General features: G+C 37.0%; 1 protein-coding gene across 8 annotated transcripts in view; it reads right to left on the bottom strand.

Annotated features, from left to right (window-relative positions):
• The window catches only part of sema5a (sema domain, seven thrombospondin repeats (type 1 and type 1-like), transmembrane domain (TM) and short cytoplasmic domain, (semaphorin) 5A), a 404,793-nt gene that overhangs the window by 134,414 nt on the left and 253,427 nt on the right, over nucleotides 1-16,952 (bottom strand). For all 8 annotated transcript variants that reach the window (XM_073940463.1, XM_073940461.1, XM_073940462.1 and 5 more), the window contains 3 exons: nucleotides 9,807-9,905; nucleotides 5,360-5,573; nucleotides 529-814 (listed from right to left, as the gene is read on the bottom strand). In XM_073940463.1, coding sequence (XP_073796564.1) covers nucleotides 529-814; nucleotides 5,360-5,573; nucleotides 9,807-9,905 — 599 coding nt within the window. The remainder of the gene's footprint in view (nucleotides 1-528; nucleotides 815-5,359; nucleotides 5,574-9,806; nucleotides 9,906-16,952) is intronic.

The following is a 16,952-nucleotide window of genomic DNA, read 5'->3' as shown; positions in this document are numbered from 1 at the left end:
CATCCACACACACATTCACACACACTCATACACTACAAACAATTTAGCCTACCCAATTTTACCTGTAGTGCATGTCTTTGGACTGTGGGGGAAACCGGAGCCCCAGGAGGAAACCCACGCGAAGGCAGGGAGAACATGCAAACTCAGCAAGTACTTGTACTTTTACTTGAGTACAGATTTTGGATACTCTACCCACCTCTGAGCAGCACCAAGGTTATAATTGTTTTAGATTATTTCGTTTTGACATACAGTTACTTTTATTACATTTCAGAGGGACATTTACCAGTTTTTATTAGTTTCTATACTTTAAAATTGCTTAAATTTAATATAGCTTTTATTCATTTCAGTATTAGTTTTAATTATTCTTTAAAATATCTTCTTTTGTGCTTAACAGAAAAGAAAAGAAAAAAAAACTCATGAAGGTTTGAAAACATTTGATAGTGACCAAACTATGAATATGTTTTAATTATTTGGTGCAAACTTTCCCTTTAAAATTGTGTGGCATGATAAAGACCCTTCTTTACTTACACATTAGTGGTGAAAATCCCATAGAGGAGCTCGAGCTCAGGCAGAAAGAAGGTTCCCTGCAACTCATTGTAGTTGAATGGGATCTCGCCAGGCCGTGAGCAGTTGAGCCGGGCTTTCATAAAGGTAGTCCAGGTGTCCTCCAGAAGGAAACGGCCCCCGATATCATTCTTGCAGACGCGGGCAGCCCGAGAGAAAACAGTCCTGCCGCAGTCGTGCTCCACAGCATTTTCACGGAAGAAGAAGTACGTGAAGTTGCCGATGTCATAGGAGGAGACGAAGTTGGGCTCTGAGTTTGACAGAAACGGGAGACAGGATGACAGTGATTAATAACGGATTGCACATGGAGCAGAACCGCTGGCCCATCGAGATGCGTTTATTAATCTTATGCTAAGGTAATGGACGAACTCATTTGTCATGGGAGAACAGAAAGGTTACGGTGAGAAATGATCAAAGCCAGCTTACACGTTTAATTATCGTTCGCCATTCAAAACTGATGAACGCACAAGCTTCTCAAAGGCAAAAAGAGCAACTGTCAGGGGCAACTTTGAGAAGCTGCTTGTGATTGACAGCAAATTCATTTTCTTTTGTGGTGAGGAGCTGAGCACATTTGCACAACATGAAGAAGGAAAAAAATCAATCGGAAAAAAGGTAATGCAATGTAAATGTAAAGCAGGTGAAGTTTTTCTCTGTCAAGTTTGTCTGATAATCATTTTTAAGCCCGTCAGCTCAGGGATTTTTTGGACATTGATGTTTAGGTTTGGAGTAAAGATCAAAGTGTAAGTTAAAAGAATGGATCATGCAGAAATGTAAATTTTGTCATTACTTTTTTCAACCTCAAGTTGTTCTAAACCTGTATGACTGACCAACTTGTGTGATGTATAGTGAAATGTTTTATGTTTAAGTTTATTTTCATTGTGGTCAAACATTGCTTGCTTTCCTTCAGAGTTGGAATCATCTGCGAGTCAATTATTGATGACAGATTTTTCATTTTGGAGTAAATGGTTAAATTTGCTTTTACACCAAAAGCAGAACTCATACTTCTATAAAAAAACATCAGTGGTTTTCAATTGGCTTCCCTTAAGACATCAACATTTATGTTTGTGTAACACTGTTCAGGATTTTTTAGGATGAAGGCATGTTGAACCCTGCCTACCCTACTTCATCTAGCTTCTGTCAAATGAGCATTACAGTTGCACTAAAAACATTAAGTTTGATGCATTTAATAAGATTTGATTATTTAGACCAAAACATACAATCACCGGCCACTTTATTAGGTACATCTGTGCAACTGCTCATTAAAGCAAAATTCTAATCAGCCAATCACATGGCAGCAACGCAATGCATTTGGGCATGTAGACATGGTCAAGACGATCTGCTGCAGTTCAAACCGAGCATCAGAAGGAGGAACAAAAGTAATTTAAGTGACTTTGTACATGGCATGGTTGTTGGTGCCAGACGGGTTGGTCTGAGTATGTCAGAAACTGCTGATGTACTGGGATTTTCATGCACAACCATCTCTAGGGTTTACAGAGAATGGTGTAAAAAAGAGAAAACATTCAGTGAGCAGCAGTTCTGAGGTTGCAAATGCCTTGTTTATGCCAGAGGTCAGAGGAGAAAGGCCAGATTGGTCCAAGCTAATAGAAAGGCAACAGTAACTCAAATAATCACTTGTTAAAACCGAGGTATGCAGAAGAGCATCTCTGAACACACAACACGTCCAACCTTGAGGTGGATTGGCTACAGCAGCAGAAGACCACACCAGGAGCCACTCTTGTCAGCTAAGAACAGGAAACTAAGGCTAGAATTTGCACAGGCTCACCAAAATTGGACAATGGAAGATTGGAAAAATGTTGCCTGGTCTGATGAGTCTCGATTCCTGCACCGACATTCAGATGGGGGGGTGGGGGGGGTCAGAATTTGGCATCAACAACACAAAAGTATGGATCCATCATGCTTTGTATCAACAGTTCAGGCTGCTGGTGGTGGTGTAATGGTGTGGGAGATAACTTCTTGTGACGCTTTGGACCAATTAGTTCCAACTGAGCATTGTGTCAACACCACAGCCTACCCGAGTGTTGTTGCTACCAATGTCAATCTCTTTATGACCACAGTGTACCCAATTTCTGATGGCTACTCCCAGCAAGATAACACTCAATGTCATAAAGCGTGAATCATCTCAGACTGTTATTTTGAACACGACAATGAGTTCACTGTACTCAAATGGCCTCCACAGTCCCCAAGTCTCAATCCAATAGAGCACCTTTGCGATGTGGTGGAACGGGAGATTGGCATCATGTGCAGCTGACAAATCTGCACCAACTGCATGATGCTATCAAGTCAATATGGACCAAAATCTCTGAAGAATATTTCCAGTACCTTGTTGAACCTATGCCTCAAAGAATTAAGGCAGTTCTGAAAGTAAAAGTGGGTCTAAACTGGTACAAGTAACACCTAATAAAGTGGCCAGTGAGTCTATACATTTCTATCTGCATTTTTTCAGCTTCAGCAAAAGATAGATGTCTTTGTTTAAACAGCAGTTCTTTCTGTTTCCCAAATTTGAGTGGTTACCAGCCGTGCACTATTCTACTAGTATCAGCACTGTTCCAGCCGCTTCACCTGTGCGTATCACTCTTCCCATAGCGAGAGGCCTAAACTCACTATAGTTTGACAAATACTGCAGCTGTTAGACCATATAATGTATTTTTGAGACAAAAATGTAGTTGTTTAGATTTTAAATATGTGAGTTACTTATAAAAATATTGCCTATTTAAAAATTTATCTATATGTTAGTTTTTTTTGCCTAGATTTGATTAATGTTAAAATTTATTGTGACGCAAGAAAGTAGTTACTATGTATGAAGTCATACTATTCATAAAATCCTATGTGAGTTCCAATGGACATTATACAAAGAAACAGCATACTTGATTACCTAAATGTGTGTGTTTTTTTTTTTTCAAAATATATACTTCTGTGTCCAAGGTAGGGGTTGAATGACTTAAGATTTTTGGAAGTTGACTTTAATGTTATCGAAGACGAGTCAATGTTGAGCAGTCGCTGGTGACTACATCAAAAAACATAAGATGCAAATATTTTGCAACATGCCACAATTTGCTATTATTTTGCAGCAAATATATTCACATGCTGTCTGACAGATAATAACATGTTGCAAAAACAATGCAACATTACCAAGCACAAATTTTAGTGCAAAACAAATATTTTCACATGCTATAAAGTTTTCCATATGTGGTTGCGTGCCTCTCAGTTTCTGCATGTTTAACAATTTATTCACAAATATGCAAGGAGTGACCTAACTGGCACCTGTTTGATGATTTAGGGCCCTATCATACACCCGGCGCAGAGTGGAGCAAGGCTTGGCGCAGTAGTCTTTTGGTACTGTAGTTTCAGCTTGGCGCAAGAGTCGTTTTGAGGTGTTGCGCTACGCTGTTTAAATAGCAAATGCAGTAGCGCTCATTTGTGCGCCCATAGGCGTTCTGGTCTAAAAAGGAAGGCGTTCTGAGGCGGACCGCTGGTGCGTTGCTATTTTGAGAAACTATAATAGATTTTTCATTAGACCAAAACTAACTCGGTCTAAACTCAGGCGCAGAGTTGCGCCTCGCTTACGCACTGCTTAATACGCACAAGAGAGCAATAGGCAAATATCTTTACATATGTAAAAATTTTAATATTAAGGATATATAGGATATAATAAGAATAGATATAGGATATAAATATAAAGGATTAAAATATTACAAAACATTATTTTCTAGCCTAAATAAATATGTAAAATCACTGCTTTTATGTCTTCTTCATCTCGGGAGGCTTTTTCAGTTCATTCATAACAATTTGCTTTTGTATAATGTTATTATTATTAGCAGTATTATTTATTGGTTCCATATTTATATTTGTTTTATTAAAAACAAGCTTAGATTTGCCCACCTGTCAGGTTTTAGACCATAAGGTGCACGTCATGTGTTTTAGGATATATCTCCGGTTTTTAAAGACATTTAGTTATCATTATTCATTTATTCGTTTGCTGGAAATTAGAAATGAATTTAGAAATAGTTTTGAAACGAATATTTGCGCTTAACAAACAAAAGTATTTATTTATAGACTAATTGATGTCTGTGCGTAAAGGTTTCCCTATCCAAGAGCGAAAGTGAAAGTAGTTCCATTATCTCTCATTCTCACGCAGTAGATGCTCTGTTTAACAGTTTTCTGTCAAAACTGTTAACTGTTAACTGTTTGCTTGTGAAATGCTCATTTTTTCCACTTAGACTTACTTTGTGTCCTGTAAATAGCGAATGCGCTTTTGGCGCGACGCAGCTGACTCTTAAAGGGAATGGGAGATGAGACTCTAATTGGTTTATTCTCAAAACACACCTATAACTCATTAAGAAAATAAACTCAACCCTTTTAGACTATGCGCCATGGCGCAAGGCAGATTTTCCGTCCTTAAATTAGCAAAAACACAGATGATAGATGACAGTCTCAGTCAATAAAAGTGATGGAGACTGCCAGTCTGTATACTGTAAAATCTCCATTTGTGTTACAAATAGAAAGTTACACTGGTTTGGAATTAAATGAGAGTAAATGAACAATGACCCAATCTTAATTTTAGGTGAACTACCCTAACTTGTTACGTTTTCATGAAATTATATATGCCTAAACTAAGATTACTCAATTGTTTTCAATTCGATTCAAATAAATTCAATTCAATTCAATTCAATTCATTTTAATTCAATTCAATTCAATTCAATTCAATTCAATTCAATTCAATTCAATTCAATTCAATTCAATTCAATTCAATCTTTCATTCATATTTTAAGCCTACCATTGAGCCATTTGGAGTTGTACTGAGCAGTACGCAGAGGTGGAAGCCCTCCCAAGCTGCGGTAGATGGCTGGGTCTCTGCCTGAAAAGTCCATTGCAGTTGCAGCATACAGTTCTCCACTGGAAGTGATGAGGGCGGTGGAATTATGCAGAGGGTTATAGGGGCACCGTGCCATCCCACTGATTTGATCATGGACCTCAGTCAGGTTAGTCAGCTGTACAGAGAAAGAGATTGAATTCAGAAATACTGCACTTCTTCAATTTCAAAGGCTAGCAAATATCTAGGTAAACACAAATTGAAAAAAACAAAACAAAAAAAAAATATATATATATAATAAATACAGTATCTGTGCAGAGAAAATACTGTACATCCAAACATTTTCATTTAAGTTAGTTGTTAGTTTCAGCCAGAGGAGCTGATGTAGCAGTGAAAACTATTTCACCGTTCAAATCATTCGTTACAGTAGAAATGTTCTTCCAACTTTTGGCCATGTCTTCTGCTACAGTATTTTGTGAGATGGAAAAAAAAAATGTTTATCTCATTACTTGTTTTTCACGCCTAGTGGTGGCTGCAATGGCTAAATGCTAATCGTTCGCAACACACCCGTTCTGTCCTTATGTGCAGTATGGCAAAGCCTTGATTCTTGCTTACCGTGACATTTAGCCTGCGAAGGGGAAGCTACCATGACAGGAAGGTGATTTCCATTTGTATACAGTAAGCACAAGGGATATGCTATCATAGAAACCAAGTATGACTTTTCGTGCTGGGCAACTTTTTTCATCCCAATTTCTGTTTCTTCACACAGGCAGACAGAGACACAGGAGCATTTAATAAATCATCAATCATAAGTTAAAATTACCTGATCTTAACCCTGGAAGACTTGCAAATAAGTCTTAAAACGATGCTTGTGATATTTGACTGCCAAAGCAAAAATCAAAAACAACTAAATGAAGATTCTACACTAGCAACCTCAATATCATGGTTTCAACCTCTGAGGAAAACGAAAACTGATGAAATGTGTACCTTGACTGCAATATATGTATTCAAATTTCTGCTAAATGGATACATGTAAGTGTGTTTAAAGGGAAAAGAAGCAATCTGTCAAGGTTGCATTATTTTGTAGATCGGAACCTCTGAAATCTGATCCGGCACCTCATTTTACTGCCCCGCTCTTCGCTTTCTTCAGCATCTCCCCAACCCTCATTACTTTCATCCATGACATCCTTTGGGGGGTACCTAGCAGGACTAAAGGGTACCAAATGGCGGAGCTAGATGCGCAGCTAAAAGCGTCTCTCACTCGTGGAGCTAGGCAGAATGAAAACAAAGGAACCACCATTTTTTTAATACACAGCCGAGACATTACATTGTAATACTATATGCATATAACAACATGCCATGATTGACCCGAGCACAAACAAAACTTGTCATCGTCTTAAGGGAGCTCGCAATCACTTGTGTGTGCGTCTATATTTGAAATAACGAACTTATTGAGCTGATGAAATAATGTAAGCGTGATTACTGAAATGCGTCCGACATATGATCCTTTCAGAAAAGTACAAACATGACAGCGAACCGTGAAAAAACAAAGGAGAAGCCAGACAAAATAAAGGAGCAAATGATTGTTTCAGCAACCTTAATCATGAACAAACTGCCATGTTTATCATTGCTTTTCAACTATTATGAACTCGGATTGATGGAATTACTTTCTAACAGAGGTTACATGTGTCGGTAAAGAGTAAAGACACAGATGAGATGTTTGCACTGACTCTGGGCTACATGTTGCGTGTTGTTTTTGAACCCAAATAAGGACTAAATGTATGCTGTGTGTAGTTTTTCTGTAATTGATAACATATAGGAGACTGTACATGTGTTCATTCATTCATTCATTTTCTTTTCGGCTTAGCCCCTTTACTAATCCAGGGTCGCCACAGCGGAATGAACCGCCAACTTATCCAGCATCAAATTATGTTCATAGAAAAGTTATAAATGAAGCACTTCTCACAAAGGACTTCTTACAAAAAAAAAACAGATGCTTTATACACAATTATGTATGTGAATAAAGCATCTGTTTTGTGAGAAGTGCTTCCTGTTTGATATATGAATGACCCGTACAGCTTTCCTTTGACATTTTCTCGAGCTTGAATAATGGCAACAGAAACTTTTTGTCTTACACCATGCCCATTAAATGGGTACCCTTTAGGCAGTGAAAATGCAAGTCTGATGAAGGTGACCCACACTGACCCGTACTGTACCAGTCAGTGAAAACGGGCCATAACACGCCAAATCCGTTACCCTGATCTGTTCCAAGACCTCACAATTTACAAATTAAGCACATTTAATCCACAGCCCTGACAAATGGTCCTTACCTCATTCATGGCCATCTAGTGTTTAAGCTTCATGTCATTTTACTTTAGTTAATTCTGTCAGTTTTTTGACTCTCAAAGTGTCTGTAGCGGTTCACTTGCATTTTATGAATCACAATGGACCACCATTTCAGCAAAAACTGATGTTCTATTAAGGGAAAAAGCATCTTAAATGGCCTGAGGGTAGGAAAATCAATTGCAAATAGTTTAATTTTTGAGTAATCTATTCTTTTAATAGTGTAATTTTAAAACTGTATAATGCCTCAAGCACTTTTAAAATGAATATGCATTTTCTCCAGTTTGCCTAAGTTTAATATATCTTAGAAAAAATCTTCACCCAGTAAATCATACATAACCAGAAAAGTCAAGGGCCTTGAAATATTGTTTAGGACAGCCAGAAGCCTTCAAGTAAAAAACATTGGGAATCTCTGATTCAAAACATTGCTTCCCTTTTCACATGCAATGTATTTTGAAGAGCAGTTAGTTCTTCTTCCTTTATGCACACAGCCAAATCCTGTTCATCATACTAGAAAAAAATGACAACAGAAATGCCTTTAAAAAAAGTGACCTGGCATCAAAAACACATTTGTGAAATCCAATTAAACCTTCAGTTTTGATGATGCTCCTACCCTCCAAATACATCTGGTATCCGTTACTAGAAAAAAAAAAGTCAACTGAATAGATTTGGACTTAAGCAATACATTTCAAGCCGCAGTAAATTTATCTATGCGGCTGGAAATGTCATGCCTTCAGTGACTAGCTTATTTTTGCACCAGGAAATCTGACATAGTGCATTGTGCTCAACCCTATCGGTCTGTCCCGAAGGCGGATTAGATCCTGTGTGGCCTTTCTTGAATGCTTTTATCTTACATGCAGCTGACGGCCACAACACTTGCCCTGTGTAATCAATGTAAAGGGGGATTATCCTTGATGCTGGCGCGAAGAAAACCTCCGCCAATGGCTGCAAGTGTCTCAGCTTCCTTTATGGCCCCGGAGCCCATTTAGCTGGCAGTAAAGTTGGGTGAATTTGCATGTTTGGCAAGGCAAGGCCAGAAGCCGGTGCCAGGGCCAATGCCTGAACGGATGTGCCTTTTCTTGGGCGCAAAGAAAGATGAAAGACATTTATTGATGGAACACCTTCTGACAAATGGCACTCGGAAGCCTTCACAGATATGGACATGCTACCCATAATGCACATTAATGGAGAGGGTTGAAAGACGCCTCTTCAGGACACCAGCAGCTGTGTTTGTGCTACGCGCCGAGCGCCACTACAGCCCCGTTTAAAGATACAGCTTCACTGGCGGTGCTACAAGGACGCGCCAGAGTCTTTTCCTGTCTGCGCTAAGTCCTTTGCTGCTGGCACGAGACACTCATGATGGTAAATCCCTAGGGTGATTTAGCTTTGAGTCAATAATTCTCGCCATCCTTCAAAGAGCCACTGAGGTGATGATTGGCATAGTTGGTGAATCGACCGTCATCATCATTATCAGGTTTGAGGAAAGGATAGACAAGTAATCCAGTCATTCAAATTCAGGAGATTTACATGCATGAATGGAAACCAGGAGGTGTGAGGGGTAATAATGGGGGAGGATGTCAGTAAATGTGCTTGGCGAGATGCTTATCTTTCAATCAGCTGAATTGAGTGGCAGTTATTGCAACTATGTGTTGGAAAAATTTGTCAAAGATAAAGCACGAGCTGTCTCTACGATACCTGCATATCAAGTGTGAACTTTCCACAAAGGACACAGGACTTAGAGATCCTACAAGTACATGGTTTATTAGAGTATCAGGCCTTGGATGTTGTTGTTGTTGTTTTTGTCCCAATCTCAAGAAAGCTTCTTCTGAGATGAAGCACGAACAAAACTCTTATTGAAATAAACCACAGGCTTTAGTTTGAAACACCACATGCTATGCTACACAACCCACGCAGTGATGAAAATGTCAAAAGAGGTCAATGTGGGAGAGAGAGAGAGAGAGAGAGAGAGAGAGGGAGAGAGAGAGAGAGAGTTTGAGACAAAGCTGTGGAGTAACATCAGGCCAGGAAACCTCTGCATTATATTACGTGCATTGATGCGTTTACTTACCGTGCGATTGGTGCAAATAGGAGTGAATGCATTTGTTCCGCAGGTAAACAGCCTGTCACCATTGACGAGGAGGACACGGATGTAATTCTGGCACTCCTCCTGTGAAAAAGACATAATGGAAAATATGTTAAAGCATGTTAGCTGTAGAAAAAAGCCTTCTTTATCAGTATCACAAATGTTGACCAGGTGATTTACAAAAATTGAATAGTCAGAATTAAATTTAAACACTTTTGTTTTAAAAGAGAAAATAAACTTTTAAAACAGGTTTGTTTGTTCTAAAATGTTAATTTAAATGTTTTAGCCGGTAAATTGAACCAATTGCAATTGTTTTGAACAAAAATAAATAAATAAATAAATTAGCTTTTAGATTTAGCTTTCAGATTTCATTGATGACTACACTTGAAGCATAAAATACTGTTTTTGTTAGTGTACATTAGTCTTAAAGTAAAAAAAAACATGAACAATTTTAAACAAACACATTTTTTCATATAGTTTATTTGTTCTAAATTGTCCATTAACAAAATAAAATGAATCTTTTAAAGAAAACAACTAAATTGGAGACCTGCTTTATTTATTTTTGTTCACTAAAAATTACTTTTGTTATTTTTAGTAAAATTGTTTATTGTAAAACACTTAACATGAGATGTGGGAATATCTAATGAATTCCATGCATGTTAAATTAAAAAAAAAAGTCAGGAGAGGTTTTTCTTCAATGTCAAAAATCTTATTAACTATTATTTTATACGCAGCTGATATTAACAGGTGGAGTTTAGTGAAATTCGCCGCACCCATACAATATGCACCCATACAATACTCAATTGGCCGCACCCATACATACACCCTCTTTTTCTACTAATACTCTGCACAACGTCAAAAGCACAAGACTTCTCAACTGCAAACTCTGTGCTCATTTTCAACCCATCTCTGCTCTGCTCACAGGAATTTTCACTGAAGAGCTTGAGCTAATTTTAGACAATAAGGCCTTTGCATTTCTATCAGCTTCATTTACTTATGCAAAAATGCTTCATTAGCATGAAAGGCATATCACACTTGAGAAGAGGCTTAGTTAATATATATCATCTTAAGCAATGCAAATACAATTGTTAAATTAAAATGAAAAGAAACAAAAAAATAAATAAAAATAAAATAAAATAAAAATATAGTCCTTTTTCCTAACAGAGAATTATTAGCAGTTATTATTCAGTTTTAAATGTCACAAATCATATTATGTTAATTATTATAATTTCTCATTTGTTTAAAAAAGGAAGCTCAGCAAATAACAGTCACCACACAGATAGAAGATCCATAGTTCCAGTCCTTGATAATAGCTCTACTCTTCAAATCTTTGTTTGGAATCTGTGTTGCATTTATGAATAGACAGTTCAAAAGAACAGTATTTATTTGAAACAGAAACCTTCAGTAATAATATTAATACATTTACTGCCACATTTGATCAGTTTAAGGCAGTAGTGTATTGTATCTATGCCAAAAACAGCTCTCTGTTGTTTTTCCAAGATGGCTGCTGACTGCACTAACTTCTCTTAAATTGACTTTGGCTAACTTCCAGAAATGCAAAGCCCACGCAACACAGAACTGTGTTACATTTGTAAGATACAGATATAAGAAATATATATATATATATATATGCTGTATTAGAGCTGCTTCAGGACTTGTTGAATTGTACTGCTTCAGTTCAGTGTGTTTTTACAAGGCTTTTGAGCCAGTAAATCATACTCAAGTACTTGAAACCTTGTCACCCTCTCTCTCTCTCTCTCTGTGTTGATTTAAAGGTGCTTCAAGGCAGTGCTTGAGGGGTCAACTTTATTTCCTCATCAGAATGGCTGTTAACTCCAGAAAGCGTTCATTTTCCTGCACTAAGCGGAGTCCTGAAAAGAAAAGGATGATTTACATTTGCTAATGCAATTTGCCTGGAGGGCAGTGCTTTGCTGTATGCGTAAATAAACTGAGATTTAATATGCCTACCACATCACGATGTGACATGTTTATGAAAACCTCTGACAGATGGCTACACTCCATAGCGTAATATGGTGTCTGTTCTGCACTGTTTGCATTATAAACAAAACGAATTCGACAGAACACCATTCACTCCATCAAGCGCTTTGCTTTGTTCTTGAAGCGGCCGACTCAAGGAAACCAGATGCAATGGTTGAAAGACACAATTACTCAAAGAATTCAATTAAAGATACTGTGTGGAGGAAAAAAACCTTTTCATATTGCTTTGTGATAATAAAATAAGCAAAAAAGTTATGTAGTCTTAAAAGTAATGGTAAAAAAATGGAATTTTTGTTCTTACAATCTTGTTCTTGTAAACTTGAATTACTTTCATTCTTCTTTTGAGGACTGAGGCTTTCAAGCTACACAAAGCAGTTCAGACAAATTGCATGCTACATTTCAAATCTTCTAAAGCCATACAATAACTTAAAATCACTGTTGGTGCAATGATGCAATGTACAAATCTGTTATTAAAGCAAACAGTAATTAAATGGAACATGGGTGTTTAAAGCATATAAAAGAAATCGCCTTAACTCTTTACATAAACCATAAGAAAATTATAATCAGTCTAAGGGATTTATAACAAAAACAGAACAGAAACAAAACAACAATTCTTCCAGTGCACTGAATGCGTGAATTCATTCACTCTTTTTCATTTACTTGCTTAAAGTGGACTATATTAGTGGACTAATGTAAGGAAGAATAAATAAGGGCAATCTCCGATGTATCCACAGCCTTACATCCACTTTGGTAAGCTCAGCCAAATTTTTTCCAACTTTATATTATGCGAGAATGGTTTGATTAATCAACTATCATATTCCACTTTTTTTTTGTCAAGATGACATGGTTTGATGTTCATAATTGGAAAAAATGGTATTGATTCATGAGTATCAATGGTTCAGGCTGCTGGTGGTTTAATTGTGTGTGGGATATTTTCTTGGCACACTTTGGACCTATTAGTACCAATTGAGCATTCATCACCACAGTCTACGCTTTATTATATCTGCTGACCATGTCCATCCCTTTATGACCACAGTGTACCCATCTTCTTATGGCTACTTTCAGCAGGATAGTGCGCCATGTCATAAAGCATGAATCATCTCAGACTGGTTTCTTGAACATGACAATGAGTTCACTAAACTCAAATGGCCTTCACAGTCACCAGATCTCAGTCCAATTAAGTACCTTTGGGAAGTGGTGGAAGCATAGACTGTAAAAGATATGGATGTAGTATCTGTGATGTCACGCATAGGTTTCTGAAGAGCGTAAAAAAAAGCTACAAATAGGCGTGGCCAACCATCGCCATTTTGTTCGTCCGTCATCGCACCGGCCGGGGATACGAAACAAGGGCAAAGAGGCAGAACATGAGCGGAGCTCATGACAGGTTTATCTTGAGAAACGCTTGGTACTTCATTACCTGCGACTCGTTTGTGTTCTGAACACATTAGCTTGGTACACTATATCAATAAAGTGTTTAGACTTTAAAAAACCCTTTTGTAATACACTTTGCCATAAACATTGTTCTTATAATGTTTTTCTACAGTAGGGAAATGTGAATTACTTCCAAACACTTAAAATATAATCTGTGTTAGTAAATGGAAGGCTAATTATGAAATCCAGGCATAACACTGTATGACAACATTTCAGATGACTACAGCTAATCAATCTGTCAGATTCTAAGTGCATTACAGGTCTAAAGAAAATTATTAATGATAAATTATATTAAATAAAACAAATACATTTATAGAGATGGTATATAAGTATAATTTCCCTCATCTGAGACATGGAGGCATCTTAAATGGTTTGTGAAGACAATTTAGTGCACACAGCAAACAATATTATATTATAACTGTAGGAAATAATTTCAAAAGGCAATTTACTGTGTAAAGCCACATAAAACAACACAAAAATATGATGTATTTGCTGAGTCCAGCGGCTAAGCCATATTCAGCTGAGGTGACGAGGCAGCAAGGACTGAGACCTAGCTGTCACTCAAGTGGCCATACCTTAAATTATGCAAAAATTAACCCCCTCACAGTTGTCATAAGGGGTAATATTAGCTATATGCACCTAAACCATCTTTTGTACCAGTCTGTAAACATGATTTATCAGCTGTAAATGTGACCAATTTACCATTGCAGTCAGAAAACATCTGGGGCCTCATGTTTTAATGCTTTGTACGCACAAAAACTTTACGTACACCAGGGGCCTGTTTCAGTAAGGATGTTTAAACAACTCAGAGTTTAAACTTGAACTCTGAATTGATTTACAGAGAGATTAAAAACTCAGAGTTTTCGGTTTCAGAAGAGCGGATCTGAGTTGGGTCAATCAACTTTGAGTAGACCAACTCAGAGTTAAGCACGCACACCGTGACTATAAAAAGGCATTATCAATGGAGTGCAGATATTACGAGTGAACATGGAACATCTTTAAAAAAGAGATCAGCATTTTTTTCTCCAGCTGAACTTGATGTGATCATGCAACGTTACAGCAAATATGAGTGCATGTATTTTTAAAAAGAAGCAACCATCAGTGAAACAGAGACAGTTAGCCTGGAAAAACAGCTGCCCAAGTTAATGCATAATTTTATATTTGAAATATATCAATATTTAAGTATAATAAAATAAGAAATGTAATGTGTGATGTTTATACATTTTTTTAAGCTTTTTTACACGTTTATTAGTTTTAATAGATTTAACAGTGCACTTGTGTGTCTGCCTTTTTTTCTTGATCAAGTGATAGAGTTTGATATAACATTTAGAAGGTAAGCAGTACTAAATTAAATTTTTAGAAAGAATAATAATCCCATTAATCTGATTACAGTTCATGTCTAAGGTTAATAAATTTAAGCTAATTATTTATTGTTCTGTGTGCTAAAAAGTAGGCAATATCCATGTTTCCATCCAAATATATTACATGCATTTATGTGCAAAACTGGAATATTGTATAAAAGATGTGAATAAAGCAGCGTTGCCATCCAACGAGTCAAAGAGAACAAAATCATCACTTCCTGATTAACTGGCGCCAAATATCAACAGTAAAAACAGAATTTACTGTGGTAGAAGAAGCTGCGTCAATTATTTATTTAATAGCCTAAATGTACTTGCGCCTAAGAAGACAATGAACACGTGTAGGCGTTTGAAGCCATGAGACGCGGAGACTCTTGACAAGCTCCAGATACTCAGAGGTAGCCTAATAATATACACTAATACTGAAACAGTTAAGGCATTTTAGAATGACTAAAACAACATTTAAGACGTGTTACAGTGTGCTCAGCCTGCTGGTTTGTCCATTCACACACATTTTTATCATCATATGATGACCTTTTTTAATGTACATACTGTAATTTATTCAGTAAAAGTGTTTCCATTGTAGTTTATGCGCATATTTTCTATGGAATAAAAGTTTATCCTGCTCAGTTTTGCGTGTTTTTTATGCATATTTTCAAAAGTTAAGTGCATCATGATGTTTCCATCAATCGTTTTTATGCACATCTCCAAAATGAGCATTAAAATAGGTGGGTGGAAAAGTAAGGCTAAGGCAAGAAATACCGCTTCATCTTTAAAAAAGGGGAGGAGACCGACAGAAACTCTGAGTTTAGAGAATAAAACCTGCTCCTGACCAGGTTAGGTTCACAGAGTAAGTTACCACAGTAACTGACTCTGAGTTAAAGTTACCTCTCTTTCAGAAACAGGCTTGACTTAACCTGCATTCTTGAGTTTAACAAACCTGCTATTTTGAAACGGAAAACTTTGTCTCATTTCAGGGTTAAAATACTCTGAGTTTTCACTTAACCTCCTTTCTGAAACAGGCCCCTGAATTCACGCTCACGTTTGGATTTACTAACAATGTAATGAATGTGAGAATGTGCGTTGATCTATGCCAAGTTCATGTCTGGTGTACTCGCATTTCTTGTGTGTGTTTGTTTTATTCCCATTGGCAACTCTTAGTAGCAATTGTGTTAAATTGCACACTACAAAGTATCTTTGAGCCGTGCAATGCCAGCTGTACGGGACGGGATCATCCACATGTCTAGCAGGTATATACTATTCCCATAACATGGAGTTGACCAGCCAAACATTAAATTGCAATTGGCAGTGATCGCCGGTTTTCCCAATGTAATTAGAGTGATCGACTGCATGCACATTGCTATATACAGTAAATGCCATCTGAGGGCGAATTTGCATATATGATTCTGAAACATTTCCATTCAATAAATGTGCAAATATTTTGTGATGCTCAAATGCGCTTAACATAATACACACTTATTAATGATTCCTACTTGTCTTCCTCGTGATAAAGAGTAGGCAAAATATGATATAGTGGAAAAAAAGAAGAATGAGTTATCAGACACTGGATTCGAACCAGGTTCATGGTCGATCATGTCAAAACATGTTGCCATACACTTAACATGCACTTAACCATGTACTTAATGTGTTTAAATATACATCTCTTTTCTGTTTGCTTTTTCTGAAAACTTTACTGGTTGGGCCAGTGGTTTGCTAGAAGATGTGTACAACAAGTCCTACCTGCTCATAGATGTGTATGTGTATTTAAAACATATTAAAATGCACCATATATAACATATTTCAGATTCACAAAAAAGTAGACGGCACTCTCTGGTAGATTTGTTATATGCAATGAAATATTACAGGCAATGTATTTTACATTTTACATTTTGCAAAAATATTGACTAAGGCACGCATTTCCAATGTGCCTGGACTAGCCAATTTTTATAACATTCCCACAAGTGGTTCAATAGGCTGCTCTGCAAATCTTTAAAAAAAGGATGTGACACACTAAGTGGACAGCCAATTATTTACATCAGATTTCAATTGGATTTGGGCAGTCTGAATAAGGTGAAAAAAAACTCCTGTGTTGCACAAAAAAAGTCATATTAGAATTTTTTGGAACCAAATTTTTCATTTTCACACCATTATTTTTGGCATATTTAAGTATATCTCCACACGGTACAGAAAAGCTCCACAATTGCAAGCAAGTTACGACAGCCACATCTTACAATTCTGAATTAGACACGTTAGTCAGAGTAATTCATCATATTATGGTCCCCAAAATATGTTTCACAAGAAAGAAAAACCTTGTAGGGCCATTCACATTGTGTAGACTGAAACC

This window comes from Danio rerio, chromosome 24, assembly GCF_049306965.1.
Source record: "Danio rerio strain Tuebingen ecotype United States chromosome 24, GRCz12tu, whole genome shotgun sequence".
NCBI classification, from domain to species: Eukaryota; Metazoa; Chordata; class Actinopteri; order Cypriniformes; family Danionidae; genus Danio; species Danio rerio.
The sequence above is the reverse complement of the archived record's forward strand: the minus strand, read 5'-3'. Positions and strand labels throughout refer to the sequence as shown.